Source organism: Ranitomeya variabilis, chromosome 4 (assembly GCF_051348905.1).
Source record: "Ranitomeya variabilis isolate aRanVar5 chromosome 4, aRanVar5.hap1, whole genome shotgun sequence".
Classification (NCBI taxonomy): domain Eukaryota; kingdom Metazoa; phylum Chordata; class Amphibia; order Anura; family Dendrobatidae; genus Ranitomeya; species Ranitomeya variabilis.
This window is the reverse complement of record NC_135235.1, coordinates 75839791-75862081: the sequence shown is the minus strand read 5'-3', so window position 1 is coordinate 75862081 and position 22291 is coordinate 75839791. Positions and strand designations below refer to the sequence as shown.

At 46.0% G+C, this 22291-nt stretch overlaps 1 protein-coding gene across 1 annotated transcript; it reads left to right on the top strand.

Annotated features, from left to right (window-relative positions):
* Window positions 1-1624: 1624 nt before the first annotated feature.
* Window positions 1625-18300, top strand: NRBF2 (nuclear receptor binding factor 2). Its single transcript, XM_077258770.1, has 4 exons — window positions 1625-2019; window positions 12018-12102; window positions 15424-15464; window positions 16767-18300. The coding sequence occupies exons 1-4, from the start codon at window positions 1990-1992 to the stop codon at window positions 17508-17510; spliced, it is 900 nt and encodes a 299-aa protein (XP_077114885.1). The 5' UTR covers window positions 1625-1989; the 3' UTR covers window positions 17511-18300.
* The last annotated feature ends 3991 nt before the right edge of the window (window positions 18301-22291 follow it).

The following is a 22291-nucleotide window of genomic DNA, read 5'->3' as shown; positions in this document are numbered from 1 at the left end:
CCAGCAGCCCCATTTAGCAGTCTGAGCGCGCTCAGACTCAGAGGGCAGAGGGCACTGACACACTGAACAGGTGAGGGGGTCTGAGGGATGGGATGGGTTGGGCTAGCCTTTTTTTTTGGATGGGGACCCCCACACCTGCCCCCCCCCCAACCACCCTTGGGGCATGCTGATTTGGCATGCCCCACAGCATGAAACCCGGGAGGGGGCCCAGCTGACTTACCTCATCTTTGGCAGTCTGGTGGCATCCTCACCCAGGCGAGAAGTGTTGGAAAGAGTTATGGCAGTAACTGTATACCTGGCAACCAATAATTTAGCTTTTCGAGGATCGTCAAATACATTGTTTACACCAAATAATGGACATTTCCTTGGGCTTATAGAGCTTCTTGGAAAATTTGAACCAGTAATGAGAGATCATTTAAAACGAATTACTTCCCAGGAAATCCATACACATTACTGTGGAAATTTAATTCAAAATGAAATTATCTGCTTGATGGCCTCTCAGGTGAAGAAATGTATTCTAGAAAAAGCCAAAAGATCTAAGTATTTTTCAATAATGTTGGACTGCACACAAGATGCAGGTCACACTGAACAGTTGTCATACACCTTAAGATTTGTTGATATAGATGATGATCACGTAGCAATAAAGGAACATTTTATTGGCTATCGTCCTGCTACTGATACATCTGGGGAAAGTCTCGCCAATCTCCTTTTAGAAGAGATTAGTAAATGTGACCTGGAATTAGAAAATGAACTGGCAGAAAAGCTGAATTATTCGGAAGCTATTAATGCTTTTGCAGCGGCTAAATCTAGAAGAGTCAGTTTCTCATAAATCTGCAACCTACAATTTTTAGGATCTGTTTCCAAAATAATTAATAGATATTATTTACCTACAACTTTGTTCTCACCGTTAATAATTAGCATACTTGTCCCTTTTCCCCAAGTTCTATATAAGTTAAAGGCAAATTATAATTTATTAAAAAAAGGGAAGATACAAGCCTGCTCTCTATTTATTACTCAAGCCCACAAAAATAATGTTTATTATTTTCGGTGCCGGGGGGGGGGGGGGGGGGGGAGAAATTTCCTACTCTCGCCCTGTGTCATTTTTGGGTTAGAAACTGCCCTGACCTGAGCAACGAGTATATTCGCTCATCACTAATTCTAACCTGTTACGCTGTGATTTTATTGTACTTGGCTGAAGAAATGTCGGGTTTTCTAGGAGATTGGGAGCGTAAAAATCAGATTGCATTCGCTTGGTCCAAGTGGCGAGCAATTTTTTTCTCTTGACTTGTTTTGGAGATTGCAATCCGAAATTCGCATCCAGTCACAGAATGCGGCAATTTTTTTTGTCAGTCTGATCAGACCTGATAAAAAAAAATCGCAGATGAGCACTGAATCATTGACTAACGTTGGTCCGAATACAATCCGATTTTTTATTGAATTGGATTGCTCCGAATTCATCGCCAGAGTGAGCGGCCCCTAGGGTCAGCGTTCTGTATAATGCTGGCGCGCCCTCTGCTGGTCAGTCATTACCAAGCCGGCACCGTCGCAGCTGAATGTGAATATGAATATTGCGGCGCGCCCTCTGCTGGTCAGTACGTAAATACCAAGCCGGCACCGCCACTGCGGAATATGACTATTGCGGCGCGCCATCTGCTGGTCAGTATGTCATTATCAAGCCGGCACCGCCGCAGCTAAATATGAATATTGCGCCCTCTGCTGGTTGATAAGTGATCGGCAAGATAACGCTCTAAGCCGTCTCCCAGGTAACCAGCGCCGCCTCCGCTACGTCCTGGCTGCGAGGAGAGTGACGTGAGGGGCGGGGCTAGAGGAGGAAGTTGTTTCTGCAGCAGGAGCTGCCTGTTGTGATCGGAGCCGGGATTTCCTCCCGGAGCACAGGACTCAGCGCGGCCTGATGACTGCACCCCGGCCGCCGCCTCCGGCCTACTAGGGCCTAGCTCTCCCCCGCGCACACACGTCCTGCCGGCCTCTATGGAAGTGATGGAAAGTCCACTGAACCTGGTGAGTGTCCTCCCTGCACTGCAGCACGTCCATCATGTCCTCCCTGCTTGTCACCTCCCTGGCACGGCGGGTTAGGCACCACCTTGTAGGAGCCCAGGACATGGGGGCCCGTCCTCCTGTAGCCACATGTGGGGCCCCAGCCTGTAGGGCCCCTCTGCAGAGGAGGAAGGGCGCAGGGTCGAGCACGGTCACCAGTAATCTGGGGTGGGATTATATGTGCCGGATTATCAGACGTCTGGACAAAAGGATCTCCAGGTCTAATCCTCATTGCTGTGCTTCCTCCAAGGGAAAATGCAGATCCCAGCGGTCCTTCCCCTCCCCCACCGCCACCAGCAGGACGTGTACACATAAGGACCCCTTTAACGAACCATTTCACCTTATTAAAGGATCAGTCGTGCATATTTTGTGATTGGAGAACCCCTTTAAGTTGAGCGATGTTAATAGCTGGCACAGAATGGTGTCCCCAGTAGTGAGTCCTCTATGGGCAGCCGCACAGCCCGGGCACCAGGGAAGTGCACAGGGCGTTGAGGGTTAATGATGGGGCAGGAGAAACCCCCGAGGAGATGTCATCAGACCAACCCCACCAATCAGGAGAGGCTGCCGCTGCTCTCTGGGAGCCCTGTGCTTGTTATGGGGCCCCTGGCGGCTGTGAGCGCTGCACGTGGGGGCCCCTGCTCCATAATGAGAATGGACCTGGCTCTGCTGTAATCCAGAACATTGTCTATATCTGCGCTCCTAGCGGGGGGACGGCCGTCGTGAGAGGGAGCACAGTGTCCGCGGCCCCCGGTGCTGGCACCAGGATGTCTGCAGCATCTGTACATGTAGTGATGTGTATGTGATCGTACGCCCCCTTCTGGGAACATGGCAGCACAGCCGGCCGCAGGGCTCCCATCCACTCTCTCTGTGACTATAGGGGGATCTTTCCCAGCGCCTGCGCACTGCAGTACTTTGACCTCAACAGGGCAGACTAAGTACGCCTGCGCCGGAGCCGCAGCGTGAAGACAAGAAGAGGACGTCATCGTAAGAAGATGGGAGGCCCTGGACCGCGATGCCCATCGCACAGGACCGCCCCTGGGGGAGTATAATCTAACCTCTCTTTCTCATCTTTCAGGATACATTGGGGGCTTATCTACAGCATTACAGAATGGTGTAGATAAGCCCCTGATGCCTGTGGGCTTAGCTCACCTTCCATTTTGGGGGTGACAGGTTCTCTTTAACATGACCCTTTGGGGTGAGCACAACTGACAGGGGGCTTCTGGTGCCCTTGTCAGTACCTGTCTATCAGAATGGTTCCTCTTATCCTTTAGATCCGTCCTGTCATCCGCCCCCCCCGCCATATAGCGCACATCACCTGGGTTCCCGCATTCACCAGACGGGATTTTGAGAAGTTATTTGTTGTGATGACCACTAGGGGCGCTCTGTGGTCAGTGATTATAATAATTCTGGTCGTGTGACCTTCAGAGGAAGCGGAGCAGTAGTAGCAGTGGATCGTCCACTCTTTTGGGTTTATTACCAAAGATTATGTGCCAAAATCCACATAAAAAGCCGGCTTCAGACCCGCTGGCAATAAGCCTCCTGCTCAGGGCATTTCCTTCCAGTGTATTTTTAGTGAGTCGTAGAAGCGCACCGTGTCTATTTTCTTCGTTTTCTTCTTGTAAGAGGGCAGTCAGACGAAATCAGACCACAGTGCTCAGACTGCAGCCGATCTCCCGACCCGAGCGTGACAGCTGCCTAGAAATATATAAATCCATCACGCTCAGGTCGGGAGCACCGCCGGCCAGTCAGAGCATTGCGGTCCGACTTATTTGTCCGTCTGCGCCCGAAAAGCGACAACTCAATTTTGTCATGTCATTAAGTGTGATTTTTTTCATGCATTTTGACACCCCACATTCTAATTAAATACAAATAAAAAAGCACATCAAAACTGTGTTAAAACAAAACAAAAAGTAGATTATTTTTGAAAACTGTGCCAAAACCAAACTTGATGTTAGATGTTGATTTTTCAGCCTGGATATGTCCAATAAAAAAGCCTCCATGTGAGCATCGCCTAGTGGACAAGCCTCTGCTTGACCAGATTTCCTCACAGGTGACAGCTCTGCTTTTGCTACAATGTGGTCCGTGGGGCACAAAAAGTAAAAGAAATACCTAGTATATGGCTTAAATGGAATCTGTCAGCAGTTCTTCTCTGCCTCATCTGAGATCAGCGTAATGTAGGAAAAGAGACGCTGAATCCAACGATGTCACTTAGATTACTGGGTGCAGCAGGTCTGGCACAATCAGAGCTGTTAGATTTAGAATGAAGCAGAGCTGAGCAAGCTAGCCCCGCCCCCACCACAGCAAACCCCGCCCCCACCAGGCTCTCCATGTACTAACTCCATAAACAGTGAGGCGCTTAGTTGCAGGACTCGTCCAGTAATGTTAATCCCTTAGTGATAAATCCTTCACAGCTAGTAAACTGCACTTTGACAAGTGACACATCCCTGAATTCTGTGTTTCAGCCTCCATCTCCCGCTGTCTTCAGATAACATAGCAAAAACCTGCAGAGGTTGTACCAAGTTCTTATGTGGGTAAAACTGAGTACAGCTTGTAAAAACTAGCAACTTTGCAATGTACCAGCTATTAAAATGTCTCTGCGTTGGCTTTGAAGCTGGTTATGTCCCGTCTTCAGTCCCCTGTACTTCTCCTGTGCTGCAGAGGGAACGTTGTCTCTGCCAGCCGCCTGGGAGCGCACATAGTTTGGGCCAACACTGGTGTGACTTGTCAATCTTCAGGAAGCTAGGTGTCAGAGGAGTGCTGCGTTTCTGAAGATTCATCTTGAAACATCCCCTGTAAGGAATTTTCTGAGCACTAGCCAAAAAAAAAAAAACAATCTTGGTGTCTGTAATGAGCCCCCAACGCTCCTGTTACATTTCCTTTCCAGGGCCCTCTTCAGCCATCATTGTGCTCTGTTACATCCCGCCAGCTTTCTCTCTGTGCGTTTAGCCTACATTTCTGCTAGATCAGTCCTGCAGCTCCCTCACTCCTGCCCTCAGTGATGACCACCCCACCTACAAAGCACCATTCTGAGACTCCCATACAGTCTCAGGAGGGATCATTTTCTGCACACCCAGGTTCTCCTCCCTAACATTCCTCCCACTTCACCTAGTGTGCCCATTCGTGCAGTGGGCAATGCTCCAGGTGCTGACACTGGCCGCACACATGCTCCGTCTTCTGTAGAGTCCTATCATGGATGTATTTATTCTATGTCACTCTTTTACCACTATCTGAAAACCACAGCTAGTACTTGTATGTGAAAATCAGATGTCTAATGAGCCGTGAGAGTGCGGATGTGAGCGGGTCACCTGAACCTCTGCGGCTGCATCTTTAGGGGAGGGAGGACAGGGGGAGTCTGGTGCGGAGGGGGCTGGTGTGTGTGGGCGGTGTAGGAGGGGAAGCGGAGGAGATGCCTGTGTGTGGGGGTGAACAAAGGTGGCGGTGTATGTGTGGAGAGGGCTCTGATGTGTGGGGGGTGGACTGAAGAGGCAGGTGTGTGGGGGGTGGAAGAGTGTCGAAGGAGTCTGGTGTGGGGGCAGTGGAGATGCGTGTGGGGGAAGCAGAGGGAGGCACATGTGGACAGGGTGGAGGCAGCGAGTGTTTTGAGGCAGTGGCTGTCAGAGGTGGGTGTGTGGGCGGAGGAGTCTGATTTTGAGGTTAAAGGAGGCTTCGGTATGTGGGGGGGGGGGTGCATACTCTCCTATTTAAAACGCATAGCCATACATTGATGCTCTCGGTGTGTCTGGAGAAATACATTGGGCATATTCAGACATTTAGTATCACTTGTCCATGTGCTTAATTTGGACTCATATAATTTAATAAAACTATTCACACGTCCATTTTCTGTTGTTTACTGTGTCTGTGTGTGAATTTTGTTAAAGGGAACCTTTCACCCCCAAAATCGAAGGTGAGCTAAGCCCACCGGCATCAGGGGCTTATCTACTGCATTCTGGAATGCTGTAGATAAGCCCCCGATGTATCCTAAAAGATGAGAAAAAGAGGTTAGATTATACTCACCCAGGGGCGGTCCCGGTCCGATGGGTGTTGCGGTCCGGTCCGGGGCCTCCCATCTTCTTACGATGACGTCCTCTTGTTGTCTTCACACTCCGGCGCAGGCGTACTTAGTCTGCCCTGTTGAGGGCAGAGCAAAGTACTGCAGTGCGCAGGCCCCGGGAAAGGTCAGAGAGGCCCAGCGCCTGCGCACTACAGTACTTTGCTCTGCCCTCAACAGGACAAAGTACGCCTGCGCCGGAGCCGCAGCCTGAAGACAAGAAGGGGATGTCATCTGATGAAGATGGGAGGCGCCGGACAAGACCGCCCCTGGGTGAGCATAATCTAACCTCTTTCTCATCTTTCAGGATACATCGGGGGGGCTTATCTACAGCATTACAGAATGCTGTAGATAAGCCCCTGATGCTGGTGGGCTTAGCTCACCTTCGATTTTGGGGGTGACCGGTTCCCTTTAAGCAAATTGCCTCTTCAGAGAGGAAGACGACTTGAAGTTTAGCACCAACTATTGGAAGTAGTGATCCTAAAAGTCAGTATAGACTCTAACAAGAGTTACAATATGACTTTGAATAAAAGCTAAACCAGAATCTCATTTTGCAGACACGTGTTTCGGGGTATTGACCCTCGTCAGTGCAGAGTATGAGATCTGATTTGGCTAGGGAAGAGTCTTAAGACTGGGATCTAAGAGGTAATGCGTCTCCTCACTCTGACATGCCAGGCCTGGCTTGTCACTCTCCACAAAGAGAAATACTACTCCTTAGGGTGCTTTCACATTGCGTTCTGTGTTCCCTGTTGGGGTATACATCCAAAAATTTAGCAAAAAATGTGGTCCGGACGCATGCAGCAACGGGGCCATAGACTGTAAAGGTGTCGACACAGCGAGTATGCGCACTGACGTCCATAATTTTCGGGAGCTACACCGACAGGAGGCGGACACTCCGGTGTAGTAGCCTGTATCTGGGTGTCCACCTCCTGTAGGCGTACACGCCTGATAAAAGTACACAGTAGAGCGCGCGCTTTCTCTGCCATTACCTTTACAGTCTATGGCCCGTCGCCGCATGCGTCCGGAGCCTGTTTAGTGGTGGATTTTGGACTTGTGCCCCGACGGGGGACACAGGACACAGTGTGAAAGCGCCCTTTGATTTCATTTTCTTACATTGAATGCCCAATCCTGATTTATTTTTTATTTTTTTCATGTTTCTCACAGAAGAGACACGAGTGTCCGTGTAGCCTAAGTCCGTGCAATGTGGTCCGTAATTGGACCGAGATCCTCGGACGTCTGAATGAGCCTTTATGTGACCAATCTCCGGCGTCGGGGGGGTATATAATGTAATGCCTGAGTTATAATAATCTTGGAAGACCCCTGACCTAGCTTTGCTATTATGCCCATTTTCTTATTCAGACCTTCATCTCTTATTTGCCCTATTGCCCCGAGCATTATAGATAGCGGCTGGAATATGCCGGGTTATTAGCAGCTGTGTACCGGACATGGTGACGTCGGTGCTGGTTATCACGTGCTGCAGAATGGCTCCGCACTATTCTGGGCTGAATAATTACATCATCAGGATTGAATTCTAGAATTAATGAGACGTGACGCGCCCCCGGATTTCTTGCATGAATGAGTGTATGGGGATTTGGCCTACCGGCTCACTGGCAGCTGTTGTAGCATCTCCGGTTTTGGCTGCTGAAAATTTTCACCATCTTGAAAGGACTACAGCTCCCAGCATGACTATCCTAGTCAGACAGAAGAGTGGAGTGTTCTTCAGATGATACGGAGTATACTGTATATACTGTTTAGATCGGGGTGAGATTATTCAGTCTTTTTAAGCCTAGATCTGGCCTTACACCATGAATAGCGGTCATCTGACGCCGCCATACACACGCATGCTCGGATCAGCTGAGCAGTCGTGCATTCAGTGAGAATAAGGCTATATGCCGCTGTCAGACACCTCTACCGATTGGGCATGTTCAAATCCAACATGCCTGATCCTACTTCTCCCAAGATCTGCCATAGGGGGCGAAACACCTCCATACATAATAGATGGTCATCCAGTCTTACCTGGGTCGGCAGGGTTGTCCGGGTTCATCTAATGTGTGGCCATCTTTACACTAAACAGGCTCCACTGCCAATCTATTGTCTATGAGGAATTGGCCGCCGGTGCCACCACTGATCTGATAGGTTAGGATAGGTACACCCTATGTTTTGGGGGCTAAAAAGACCCCCAGAAGACTCCCGAGCATTATTGTTTACTTTTCCACCTAAAAAAAAAAAAACATTATTGGTCTAGTCATTGGTTATTGAAGATCAAAAAATGTCTGTAAAACGCCAGGTAAAAATTCTTAGGGGATTTTACTTTGGACTTTACATTCTATAGTGAAGTTTAGACCACCCGACATACAAAGTGATTCGCTTGGTGACTTTTTTGTCCTGTTTGTATAGTAAATATGGCTGATTAGCAGACTCCACTTTCCTAGGCAGTAAGAAATCGCGTGCTCGCCTAGCGTCTTGCTACTGGTTGAATATGTGTAATTAAAAAAAAAAAAATGAAATGTGAACAGATCCTTAAAATGCTGAAAAATAAAAGTGTAAAGAAGATTAGTGCGGAAACTCTGCTTTTAAATTGGACAAACACATTGTCGCGATAAGCTGATTTTCGCAGACAATGAGCCGCTTCTCCTCCGATAGCAGGAAAAGCATAAAACTTTGTTGAATTAAGAACATATTGAACAAACTCCATCATGCGGATACATTTAATTGCAAGGCTGTGAACAATAGAGCTCGGTGATGAATGGCTCTTGTTCTGCAGGTCCCTTTGTGTCTGTAACCAAAGACCGGGAGGAGCGTCATTACCATCGTAACGAGCCTTAAAGGGATTCTGTCACCAGAAAAAAAATATGATATGGGGCTAATCTGCAGGTTAATAGCGTTACTAGCCTGCCCGGCACTGGCACTTTGGGAGAAACTGACCTTTATTCTCCCTGGCAGCGCTTGGGTTTCATGAGGGCGACACCGGCGCGGGTTCAGTCACTGCTGTGTGTATTGTGAGCGGTGACTGTAACCGGCCCCAATGCAGAGCCAGTGTCAGTCAGAGCCAGGGCCCGCTTACAGTCACCGCTCACCATACACAGAGCAGTGACTGAAATCCAAACATTGCCGGAGGGAATAAAGTTCATTTTCTCCCCGCAGCGTTCGGCTAAGTGCAGGCGCGGGGCAGATGAGTAACACTATTAACCTGCAGACTGGCCCCATTTCTGTACGTTAATAGTGTTTTTTCTAGTGACTGATTCCCTTTAAGTTTGGAGGACAGAGATCACATTTTTGCAATAGTTACAGAAGAAGACAATATGGGTATGTTCACACATGGTGTTTTTGCAGTGTTTTACTTTGTTTCTTTTTGCGGCAAAAACACTGCGGTTAGGCTGTGTGCACACGATGCGGATTTAGTGCGGATCCGCAGCGTTTTTTTTCCGCGCAGAAATGCTGCAGATCCGCACTGTGATGTACAGTATAATGTTAGTCTATGAGGAAAAAAAAGCTGTGCACATGGTGCAGAAAAATCAGTGCGGAATAGCTGCGGATTTCAAATAAGTGCATGTCACTTCTTTTGTGCGGATCTGCAGCGTTTCTGCACCCCTCCATAATGGAAATCCGCATTGGGAAAAACTGCAGAAAATCCGCATCAATTCCGCACAAAAACCGCACTAAATCCGCATAAAAACCGCAGCAAATCCGCAGCTGCGGATTCTGCCAGGAGATGCGGATTTTGTGCAGAAAATTCTGCACCTCTTTTCTTACGTGTGCACATAGCCTTACAGTACTTCCAAAGGGAACAAGGTTTTAAAAATCTCATGCACCCACTTGTTTGTTTGTTCATTGAGGTTTTTCGGAGCTGCTGGGAGTTTTTTTTTAACTCTGCAGCACTTCCATTTTCTCAGCTGTTTTGCAGCATTTTTCACCCTTTCTAAGGAATAAGCAGGAAAAAAAAAAGTAAAAATGCATGTAAAACGTGGTTATTTTACGCAGCATTTTTACCTGCTTACACATCCCCTAACAGGTGAACGTTTGGATTAAAGCCAAGTTCCCATGAGCGTGTTTTCGCTCTATGTGGTGTATGTGTGAGCAACGTACCGCGCACAGACGAGTGTTAGCCCATGTGTTCGTGCATTGACCTCAGAAATCGCAGCATATACTAGTCTGACCCGATTTACAAACCAAGCTAGTACATGTAAATCGTAGGCAGCTCCTCGCCCGTCTGCTATGTGGGCGAGCAGATGTGACTTCAGCTTGTTTGAACTTAGCCTAAATCTGTGATAAGTTGTGAACATTAGATTTCCACCTCCCCGGACTCCTCCATACACAGGAATGCTCTCTGAGAGGCCACCGACAGATGCTTCTGGCAGTGGATTTTCTCTCCGCTGACCGTAATTCAGCAGACCAGATCCTTCTCTCCTGACATCATCTGTCGGGGAACAGTCAAGAGGCCCCATACATTAAAATCGTCTGTTCAGCCAGCTTTTATCTATTGTCTCTGGGGGCCTCTCTCCAAGCGATCGCTCTCCAGTAGAGTCGCAGGACACAGTCCAGCACTCAGGTCAGTAATATTTGACGTCTGTACAGAATCCATATTTCCGCCTCCTATATCCACGGCTCATCTTTTGAATAGCCGGCTTGGAGCAACATCATCATTACAGCGTGACTGTAAATGTGACATCACGCCAGGCCAAAAAATCAAAAGATGAGCCACAGATGTGGTCAGGCGGTGGTGCTCAGGACTCCTGTCCGGCGTCCACAGACTACTGGTGTGGCTGCTGATCCTATAGATCGATTCACACCAACTCCGCTCCCCACCCAACCAAAATCATAACTGCCGGATGACGCGTTATTCAACAATTTCATCTCCTAGACATCATCTTGTAGATGAGTTGGACCATGGCACTACTGCTGTTGAGGAGGAGGGTGCCATGCTTGGGAGAAACCTGGAAAACTAAAGGTGGCCATACTTATTCGATGAACATTGGCCACAGCCATGGCCTCTCCCCGATATTGTGGAAAATGAAGGTGTGAATTCAACATGCCAATCCTTTTTTGTGACTGTCGGTAAGCCGTGGGGACAGGCCTGACCGGCCAGCTCTGCGATATTGGCCCAGTATATAGTATATTAGGACATGCAGTCCTGGGATTGTTGTCTTCTCATTTACGAGGCTCGGACAGGGATGGTTTTATGGATTTTTGGGATTAGGGCTGGGGTGAGGGACTCTTTCACAACTATTATATTGGACGGCAGGAGAAAATGTGCTGCTATGCTTGTAAATAATAGGTTATTTATTTGCAGGAAGTGTCATGTGTTTTCCAGGCGGAGGGTTGGTGCGGATGCATTTTCCGCCCGCTCGGTGTAGGTGTAAGACATTCCTCTGCAGTTTCTCATTTGTTTTCTTTCTGTCACGCTAGGTAAGGTTAATCATTTATGCATTCTCCAGACAAATGTAATACATTGCCCTCGTATCATGTCATCCAGAACTTTTATCTGCTCACGTAAGTCTGTTGGAAGGATGCCCTGACTATAACGCCACGGCATAATGATCTGTAATGATTACCCAGATGTTTGTGCAGATGTCTTCAGCTGTGTATGGCCGCGCTGCTGAATGGTGATGGTGGTAGGAAAGAAACCCTGATCCCACAAGCGTATACATAGCAAAAGGCAACAGGACATGTTTTAGATGAGCACCCCTTACCGTTTATTGCCGCCCCTGATTGCGGTCCTTAGGCTATGGGGGAATGAGCTCTTACAGACTGCGGTTCCCAGACATGTATTACCTGGGCGGCTAGCCTCTATATTGCGAGACCTCACCTGTAGAAGTACAATATCGTCTGCACATGGAGAGAACGTTTAGTTTTAGGAAATCTGCTCTTTCATGAAGCAAGTTATTGATCGTCAATCATTTCTTCATGTTCACAGGCACATCAACAAAGCCGAAAAGCAGACCGGTTTCTGGCTACAGGAAAATATGAAGAGGCCATTGCATGTCACAGGAAAGCTGCTGGTGCGTACCACACTCCATTGTCCGGGTATTAGTCCACATTTATTATCACACATACATCCAGACAGATATATTTATTTTACTTTGGGAACATGAGGACAATGCTACAGTGTTCACTGCCAGGGACAGCACACATCGCCGTTCTCCCCCCGATGTAGGATAGAAGGACTGGTGGTTGGTGGTGAGCTGGTGGCTTTTACGTTGCCCTTGCACAGCAGTAGTGCCGCCCAAGGGCCTGTTTTAGACAGTGTGTCCTTGGGCAAAGTTAAAAGTGCTGGCCCAAATGCTAGGGTATACCACCATCACACAGAAAGCTATAGGAGACGATTAATCAAAACTGGCAAAGCGCACACCCACTGGTGTAGAAGGCACCGCAGTCATTGAGGCTCATGGCGCTTAATGAATTTCGTGCTTCCTCTGAGTGGCGCGGTCCTCAGGGACTGGGTTAGCTCTGGTGCACAAATTCTAGCACTTTTGATGGATGTCACAAGTGAGTGTGGACACATCCTGTTCCGTCCAGCGCCGCATGTTTGAGCAGAGCTTATGCTGGCATGAAAATGCCAAAAGTCACAACATTTTTGCACAGCTCCCAATTGTGCAAAAATGTTATTACTTTTCAAGGCCTTTATGCCAGTTTTCTGTCGTAAAAGGATTGAGAGTCATTAAATGAGCGCCGATTGACTGTATTACAGTTGATTGTTGGACATTTATTAGACTGGTCAAACAGGTCAACGAATGATGGTGGGGACAGAAAAATCATTAATACGATCATTCTGTCCTAATGTAGAATATCATGTTATTGGCAGAACATCACCCATTTATGTGAGGTGATATGATGCCATTAACAGTGATCTAACACAATATTGTCATGCCGGGTGTACTGTGAGTGGCCTCAAGTCTACTACCATGGCCTGCAGCGTCTCCAGACTTGTCTTCTATCGAGCACATCTGGGACGTCATTGGTCGGTAATTGCAAAGGGAGCTGCCAGCAGTAGATCTTGATGATTTGCCCAAATACATTCAGAGTGACAGAACATTCCTCCGGCATCCATTTATTTCCTCATTGATAGCAGTAAGTGTAAGTGCAGGATTTTGTGATTTGCAACACCAAGAAGAAAAAGTCTTGGAACTATGGAAATCGCAGGATGGATGGACAGGTTACTGAGAGGCAAATAATGAAAAAATGGAAATAAAGTTTTCCAAAACACCTCGATTTGCTCAGTATCAAGTATGAGTGCCACATGCTAAAATAAACGCTCTTACATGTCTTGGTGATTATATATATATATATATATATATATATATATATATATATACACACACACACACATACTGTATACACACAACACACACATACACACTATATACAGACACAGTATATACACGCAGTTTATAATAAGCACACACTGCATACTTTATACAGATAGTGTATACATAGTTCATACTTTATTATTTATTGTTATAGCGCCATTTATTCCATGGCGCTTTACATGTGAGGAGGGGTATACATAATAAAAACAAGTACAATAATGTTAAACAATACAAGTCATAACTGGTACAGGAGGAGAGAGGACCCTGCCCGCGAGGGCTCACAATCTACAAGGGATGGGTGAGAATACAGTAGGTGAGGATAGAGCTGGTCATGCAGTGATTTGGTCGATCGGTGGTTACTGCAGGTTGTAGGCTTGTCGGAAGAGGTGGGTCTTCAGGCTCTTTTTGAAGGTTTCGATGGTAGGTGAGAGTCTGATGTGTTGTGGTAGAGAGTTCCAGAGTAGGGGTGATACGCGAGAGAAATCTTATATACGATTGTGGGAAGAGGAGATACGAGGGGAGTGGAGAAGGAGATCTTGTAAGGATCGAAGGTTGCGTGTAGGTAAGTACCGGGAGACGAGGTCACAGATGTATGGAGGAGACAGGTTGTGGATGGCTTTGTATGTCATGGTTAGGGTTTTGTACTGGAGTCTCTGGGCAACGGGGAGCCAGTGAAGGGATTGACAGAGGGGAGAGGCCGGGGGACAGGTGGATTTGTTGGGCAGCAGAGTTTAGAATAGATTGGAGGGGTGCGAGAGTGTTAGAGGGGAGGCCACAGAGCAGGAGGTTACAGTAGTCAAGGCGAGAGATGATGAGGGCATGGACTAGGGTTTTTGTAGGTTCTTGGTAGAGGAATGTACGGATTCGTGAAATATAATACGTTGTACTATATGCACAATTGACATTATATACAAATAGTATAAGCATGTAGTTTCTTAATATATATACAGCCAAGCTGCGCTTTATACAAATTATACTACATATATTTGTGCACATAATACACTATACATGCAGGAATGATATGTGTAGTGCACACTAAATATAATGGGCCAATATCTAGGCCTCGCCAGTCTCTGCTCTGTTCCTCCCGACTCCCACAGGGTAAGGACCTCGGCGTGTTTTTTAAAGTCAGGCAACCCTGAGACTATCCGGCCTACCAATCCTCCGGCAGGGCAGGGTCATGCAGGGGGCCCTTAGGGGATGGTGGCTCAGCAATTGGCCAGTTTTCTCCCCACCCCCCAATCCTAACACCGGCCCTCACACTAAACCTAACCGGTCCATATGAGCAATGTGTCGTACATACTGTGTGAGAATAGTCACACATGCACTTGTCTGGGTTGTATGGACCAGGCTAGTGCTTGTCAAAATCAGGCAGCTGGCAATCTACTCACAGAAGAGCATACAGAGCCGCCATGTGCACGTGATTTACCCAAATTTTAGTACAGCAGTGCGAACGCGACCCATACACATTAGATCAATGTAGGACAAACCTGACAATACTGACGGGTTCGTCCAGCAGTCTTAAAGTGTATGGGGGCCCGGACAGAGGATTGTCGTGAAGATAAGTATCCAGCATATCCGATTTCAGCCTGCCAATCCTTTTTGTTCTCCCCAATTGTTCCTGTGTATGGTATCGTCAGGAGAGAGGACTGCCGGCCGAGCAATGATGTGGTTGACAGACCTCTAAGGTGGAGGGGGGCTTTAGTATCAATGGTTTGGGCTCATTATTGGCCTAAATGGATTCTCCACTGTCCAGACCACTTTTTTTTTATTTTTTATTTTATTAACCTTGATAAAATGAAGGTGTAGATATGATATATTATACACCGAGTGACAATGGACTGAAGGAGAGCGGATCCTGCCGGCTGGAGCCCGTGCCTAATCCTACAGGAACGTCAGTATGAATGGGACATCTGTAATTCCAGGTTCTGTGCTTCATGTCAGATGGTTTTTAGTGCCGTTACATTACCGCACACCGTGGCCATGTTCACAGATTTGTGTTCTTTATTACAGCCTACCTCTTGGAGGCCAAACGGTTGACACAGTCTGAGCAGGTAAGATGGCACAGCAGTAACCATGTCTTTAATTGCCACATTTTAGAAAATCTAATTCCACCTTTGTTATACCTAAGAGGAATATCCATTTTCTTGTAAAGCTTAGAGGTTCTCTCGTCTTAAGTGGTAAAAATTGCAAAGTGCTAATAAAATAGGTAAGTTATGTGCTAGGCAAGGAGTGGAGCGCTTACAAACCCTTTGTTATACAGCTTGCAAACACTGCTCTACAGATGGCTGGATTTCTGGGTACTGCCAGTTTTGGTAACGCTTCACTCCTCCAACGCTGCCGGGGCGTATCTGCCTCTGCTTGCAGCATCGGCGTGCTGACAGTTCGGGTCAGTGGTAAAACCGTGCTGCTGGTTTGAACTTTTAGTCAGGATGCCAAGACCAGCCGGGAGGTAGAGGAGCGGTGCACTGCTGTCTAGCAACGGGAGAATAACCCTTTAATCACTACATATAATGAAAGTATGCAATGATGGAATGCACTTTGCAATACAGTTTGTAATTAAAGAGAACCTGACGGGTGATTCATGCTGCAGGAGTCCAGCTCTGTCATTTCATCCAAGTGTGCTCTAGTATGAAACAATGCTGCAGTATACAGATAATGTATATTTAAAATCCAGCAGGGGACCATGCGTCCGTGTTGACTTGTCCCCAGTGGCGTCTCCCGATCTTGCTCCCCTTGAATGACAGATCTTTTTACATGTGTGTATGGGAAGAGACCTGTCAATCAAGGAGAGCAGGAACTAGTCACCAGGGATCGGCCTCTTGGACTAGTCACCAGGGATCGGCCTCTTGGACTAGTCACCAGGGATCGGCCTCTTGGACTAGTCACCAGGGATCGGCCTCTTGGACTAGTCACCAGGGATCGGCCTCTTGGACTAGTCACCCGAATCACGTGGTCCCCACCCAGCTTCCAAATGTTATCTGGAAAATGTCAGCCTTAAATCTACCTGCTGACATGGTGGATTAAAGCTGCTTGTGGTTGGGACATGTCCGGTTCACTTTAACATCTGTTTATTAGTGAATGGAAACAATCTTGTTTGGGCTCATAGTCTAAAACGTACGAATAATCATTAGTTGCAAGACTTGTTTTGAGTCTACAAAGAATTGTGCCCAAAGGGATAATATATAAAAAAGGTTAAAATTACTTTTGTGTTGTAAGGAAAAAAAATCCTGGCACGTCTTATTGTGTCTACAGATATATACTGATTTTCTAGGAGAGTTTGGGGCATTGGTCTTGTTGTTGTTGACTGCTACATTGATTAAACCTTGTCTACATGTGTTTTTTTTCCGCTCCAGGCTCAGCTGTCATTGGAGCTGCAGCGGGAGAGTCATATAAAGCAACAGCTCTTAATTCAGGAAAGATTGAAAAGAGCCAAACGAGAAGACAAACTCCGTGCTCAACAAAAAGCAATAGCCGCGGAAAAGGAGTATTCAGCGCATCTCCACACGTCATGCAGATCATCTGCAGATGATACTGACAGCCAAAATGCACTCGTTTCTGCAGGCCAGAAAACCAGATCTAACCCAGGGAAGTCTTTACAGGAAATCCACAGTGTCCTTGACCGAGAACCAGACTCACTACTCTATCTGCTGCAGAAGAGGAAGGAACCACTGGAACCTTTCAAGGCAAATCGAGTCCCTAAAGATGACAAAACTAAACTGGAGGAGCAGGCCACCAAGATAAAAGAGCTGAACCTACTGGTGGACACCCTCCTGGCCGAAAATGAGAAACTGAAAAAAGAGAATCGAAAGCTTCGGGCAGAGGTGGCGAGACTGCAGCAGAATCCAGAGAAGGAGTTGGACATGGACACCGATTTTGTGGAGAAGTCTGAACTGTGGAGTCTACAGCATCCAACTCCAAGTTCTCCAAACCCCTCGTCTACATGGCAGAATTTTGTAGCAAATACTGGGAAGGTGAAGGACATTCCTATACCTAATCTTCCTCCTCTAGACATTCCTTTACCAGATCTTCCTCCCCTCGAGCTCCCAGAAGATATACAATCGCAAATCACAGAGTTTAAAGGACTTATGGACAGCTAGGGATGTGACTTACTAAATCTGAGGACAATCACAGGGGAAGACCATCTTGGAAGCAATATCGGAAGGGCTTCTGCGCCTTTGCCAGAGTTTACCATAGAAAGGGGAGAACTTCAGTACATCGGAAGACAAGTCACTGTGAAATATAAAATCTGAGGTCCTAGGTGGAACACATGGAAAAAGAAATCATGCAGGAGAGTTAAAAGCGAGCTCGTGAAACAATACTACTTGTTTTAATCCAAACCAAATGACTGGAGGAACTTTTAAAGAAACTTTTCAGAAAGTGATATATAAGTTATATATGTGTCAGTTTATATATATATATATAAGTTATATACGGGATTCTATAACGAGGATGCAGGACGTCTATTATCTGTGATAGCAGAACCTCTGTATTCTCCGCACACGCTTTCTGTCATGCAGTCAGAATGGACACATTTTGGGATGCACAGATTTTGTAAACTCGGAAATCACGTGTGTACAGCGGACACACAACTCTGCTCGTGCCACACTGCACTCCTAGATCTTAACCTCAAACCAACGATGACACATGTAGATCTTTTTTTTTTTTTCTTGAACCAAATTACATATTTCTAAATAATCAGTTTACAAAATTGAAAAAAAAAAAATCAGGGTGCATTGTAACGTTGCTGTATATTATAGTATGTGGTTATGCATTGTTCACAAATACTTACTGAAAGGATATCAGTATCTCGATATAACAGTGCATGGGCGCAAGATATGCCGAATGGCAGTATTTGATTGACTATAATAAAGAGTGTTTATATCTGGAGTGTCTGTGGATTCTGTGGGGAAAGTGGAGATTTCTGGAGGGAAATTGCTTCCTTTTTCAATAACTTGTAGCTGGCAACAAGAAGATGCCAACCTGAGTGCCAGGTAGCTTAAAAGAAATCTTGTTGTGGAGAAGATTGGATTAGCAGATGTTATTTCCTTTAAGGGTGGGTTCATCTCGCATTGCTTGCTCCATTGATCACTTTATGACAGGGGCCAACAAATGGTATTCAGTATATTGCCCCCAAAATATGAAATGTTACTCTGGTCTTTCTGGAGTTTCCATCTTCTAATATCGTGTCTGCCAGAAAGGAGATCTGACGGAGTCCACAAATTTAGATTTTAACCTCTTTTTGCCTCATTCAAGTGGACAGATACATTGCAAACGCCCTCTTGGTAATGACCATAAAAAGTAACACTAATACAAAGGCCTGTATACCTGGAACCGCATGGCGGATTAAAAAAAAACATACCCTGGAGCAGTGGGAATACAATAAGAGCAAAATTGGGACTTTTTTTTAACTTTTTGACGCTTCCTCTTTAAGGCCATATACACACACATGCATGCTAATTGACAATATACCATGCAGCTAGTATAGGATATACATAATTTTACCAATTTAATGATTAATATTTAGTGATAAGCAAACTTGCTCGGATAAGTCGTTATCGCAGCACTCTCGGGTGGTAACTGAGTGTTTTCGGCATACTCGAAAAATGTTTGATTCCTCGCAGCTGCATGTCTCATGGCTGTTTGACAGCTGCAACACATGCAGGGATTATCTGTTTGTTGCGGCTGTCGAACATATTTTTCGAGCACGTGGAAGACATGAGCATGGTCTGATAACACCTTATTCGAGCACGTTCACTCATTATTAATCTTATTTTATAGTTCTTTGCCATTAAAGTGATTGGATTTATCACTGTCACTAAACATAGCGCCCAAAGTGAGCACATATGGCAGCCAGTGGCAGGAGACACTTTACAGTACAATGGGGACTTTTGCTACAGCAATGATGTAGAATACACAATGTATATATTGTAGTATTGCACATTTTTTACATTGAACTACAAATGAAAATTTTGTTGGATATTTAGGCCCCAAAGTGTTTTGGTCTTGAGTTAGGTAATTGGCCAGATACTTTGTGCCCCCAGTAGATAAGCGTTGCCTCACTGCCTATCAATAGAAAGCTAAGCACTCACCCCCACAGATCTTCATAAGGAGAAATGCTTGTCCATAAAATTTACCTTCAGTATTACGTACGTCTTGCACAAAGCTCTCATCGTGGTCACAACCTCCAGAACAATCTTCATGTCTCAGTACAAACACTAATGATGCCCTTAAGTTCTCAAAAATTAACCCCTCTCTTTACAACTTGGTCAGGTCTTTGGAGTTTGTACAAGGAGAGCCTGGTGGGAGCGGAGCTAGCTTTCTCAGCTCTGCTTCATTCTAAATCTAGAGTCTCTAATTGTGTCAGAACTGCTGCACCCAGTAATCCTAAGTCATGCCTCGTTGGATTCAGCTTCTCTTTTCCTACATTACGCTGCTCTCAGATGAGGTAGAAAAAAAAACCTGCTGAGAGATTCCATTTAAAGGTTTAAATTGATGGATCTGCTGCAATTTTTTGGACAGTGCACTAGAGTGTACCCGGGGTCTATCTGGCTATATATAGTAGAATACGGCACTCCTGTATGAAGGGCGAAGCTGCTCCGATAGGGTCCCAATCCATAAAACCAAATAGTAAAGAGAATCTGGCATTCAAAGTGAGTATGGTGAATGATAATTGTAATTCAGTGGTCCACCAAGTGATCTATGTACAATGGTGATTTTTTCGATCATGAGACCATTATCAAGCGAATGCATCTAAGGGCCTGAAGAGGGAAATGAGAGGGTTGCGCTGTGTGATGTGCCACCTCCGTGGTCGCACTTAGATGTGTCTTTGGTAAAGGTCATACGACCGAAACATCACATTTGAAAATTCCTCATTTATTGAATTAATTATTCACCGTATTCACCTTCTCTTTACGGGTTGGTCTATCTGGCTGCCATGTTGTCCATCAGCCTCGGTTACCGCGCTCCAATAATTGGTCTCTAGTGCAGTGATGGCTCGTTGGTTCGCCTTTTCTAATTGTAGTGCTCGTTATCGTCACAAGGTATTACAGGGACTCTTGTGGTTCTGGAGAATGAACATTTAACCTGCTCCGTCTATCGTGTCCTCACTGGCCCCCTGGCATTACTAACGGGTCACTCGTCAGCTATCTGGCAAGTGACATTATCAGCTGTGACATTTGTGGACCAGAAATCCCTCTTCAGCAGTCTTGGGAACGTCTCGGCTCCAAGTGCAAACCCTGACAAGCTGAGTGCTGACCGTAATAATTTATTATGGCTGTGTTATTAAATGAGTTCAATGAATGAATGTAAACTAAGGCTGGGTTTAAACCACGCCTGGATCCCCCGTTCAACTAACCATAGGGGTCTTCCTTCTGAAACCTCCAAAACTGTATTAGGACATTTCCTACCAAATGGAGCCACTTACCTCATTGAGACCAACTGACCCAGTCTACTTTCCATATTATTACGCTATTGCGTCTGGCTAAAAACACTGAATCCGACCTATGTGAGCTCATCCTAAAAATCTCGATCTGTTGTGTCTGCTCAGGAATAATATGTGATATCTCTGCCGGTTTGGCATTTGCGTGGTCTCCCATTAATCCGTTTCTCTGCTCCTTACAATTACAGCTGCTGGCGCAGTTACATATATACTGTATGGTTGGCGCGTTTTAACAATTTAGTTTGTGCCGACATCTAGTGGTGACATGCAGTATTACCACCTCTTTGATTATTTTTACAAATCCATCACATAAAAGGAAAAATATGTCGGCTACATACGGGGAAGCATATATCTTTTTCTAGTTGTCTAGTCTTTTGATGTCTAAAAGCGATTTTCTATATCTCAAAGCCACTGAGACACTTTTATGCAATTTTCCAGCTTGTAATGTTTTACTAGATAAGTACAACACAGTTGATCAGTTGCACAGTATATGCTGTTTATTTTTCAATTTTTTATATTTATTTTTTTAAAGCTATAGATATTCTAAGACTCTGAAGTCTTGTTTGTAACAAGTAAGGGTATTACGGTGTAATTATAAAGAGAGCAGCGGTGGTAGTCATACCCTGGCCTGAAGCCTGGCGAGGTCCAAAGGGTCCCTGTGGCCCATATCAGAAGGCCAGTACTATTATAGAAGGGTGATAATTGGGGACCTTGTTGGAGAATTTCTCCCGGGGGGCCACAAGCTTTAAGTTATGCCATTAGATAAAGAAGTTCTATTCAATATGTAATTGGCAGCAAAAAAAAAAGAATCTTGCTAATGTACATTGGCCCCAATTAATCAAGATCGGTGGTTTATACGCCGATCTTGCTGACGGGCCGTGCTGGTCAGACGCTCCAGATGCATTAATAGGCGCACACCTATTGATCCGGGAGTGTCTGAAAGGTGACGTGCCCCTCTCCACAAATCTTAGTAGATGAGGGCCATAAAGAACATGTGCTCCAGTAGATGGCAAGTGCTGCATCAAGTGCACTCTGCTCCTCTACCTCCACCGTAACATCACACACAGTGCAGTCCTCAGTGGTGGCACCCCAATTACCCTTGTTTTCCCCCACGTCACAGCTCTCCAATCGCCCAACTGACTTTTGGGTACCACAGATGGCTAAGTCTGCAGATCTTTTCACACATTGTATGCCATGGGCATCCGAAGTGTACTTAAGAATCACAGAGTCAAGAGGAGGAAATCAGCTGCATCAATGGCCACATTTTTTTTTCAGTTTGATCCATGGCCTGACGAAGTAAGGTCCGTGCAGAATCCAAACCCTCGTCAAGAGACATTAACCCCGGTGGGTATAGGTGATCTATTCGTGATGAGACTCAGATACTTTAGACACCTGAGGGCTGTACTGTGCTGTCAAGGCATGAAGAGGAGGAGGGCTACT

Excerpts from the sequence above, each read along its gene's own strand:
- NRBF2 (XM_077258770.1), top strand. The coding sequence starts at position 1,990 with ATGGAAGTGATGGAAAGTCCACTGAACCTG. Across the intron at positions 12,103-15,423 it reads ATGTCACAGGAAAGCTGCTG|CCTACCTCTTGGAGGCCAAA; the intron begins GTGCGTACCACA and ends TCTTTATTACAG. Across the intron at positions 15,465-16,766 it reads GGTTGACACAGTCTGAGCAG|GCTCAGCTGTCATTGGAGCT; the intron begins GTAAGATGGCAC and ends TTTCCGCTCCAG.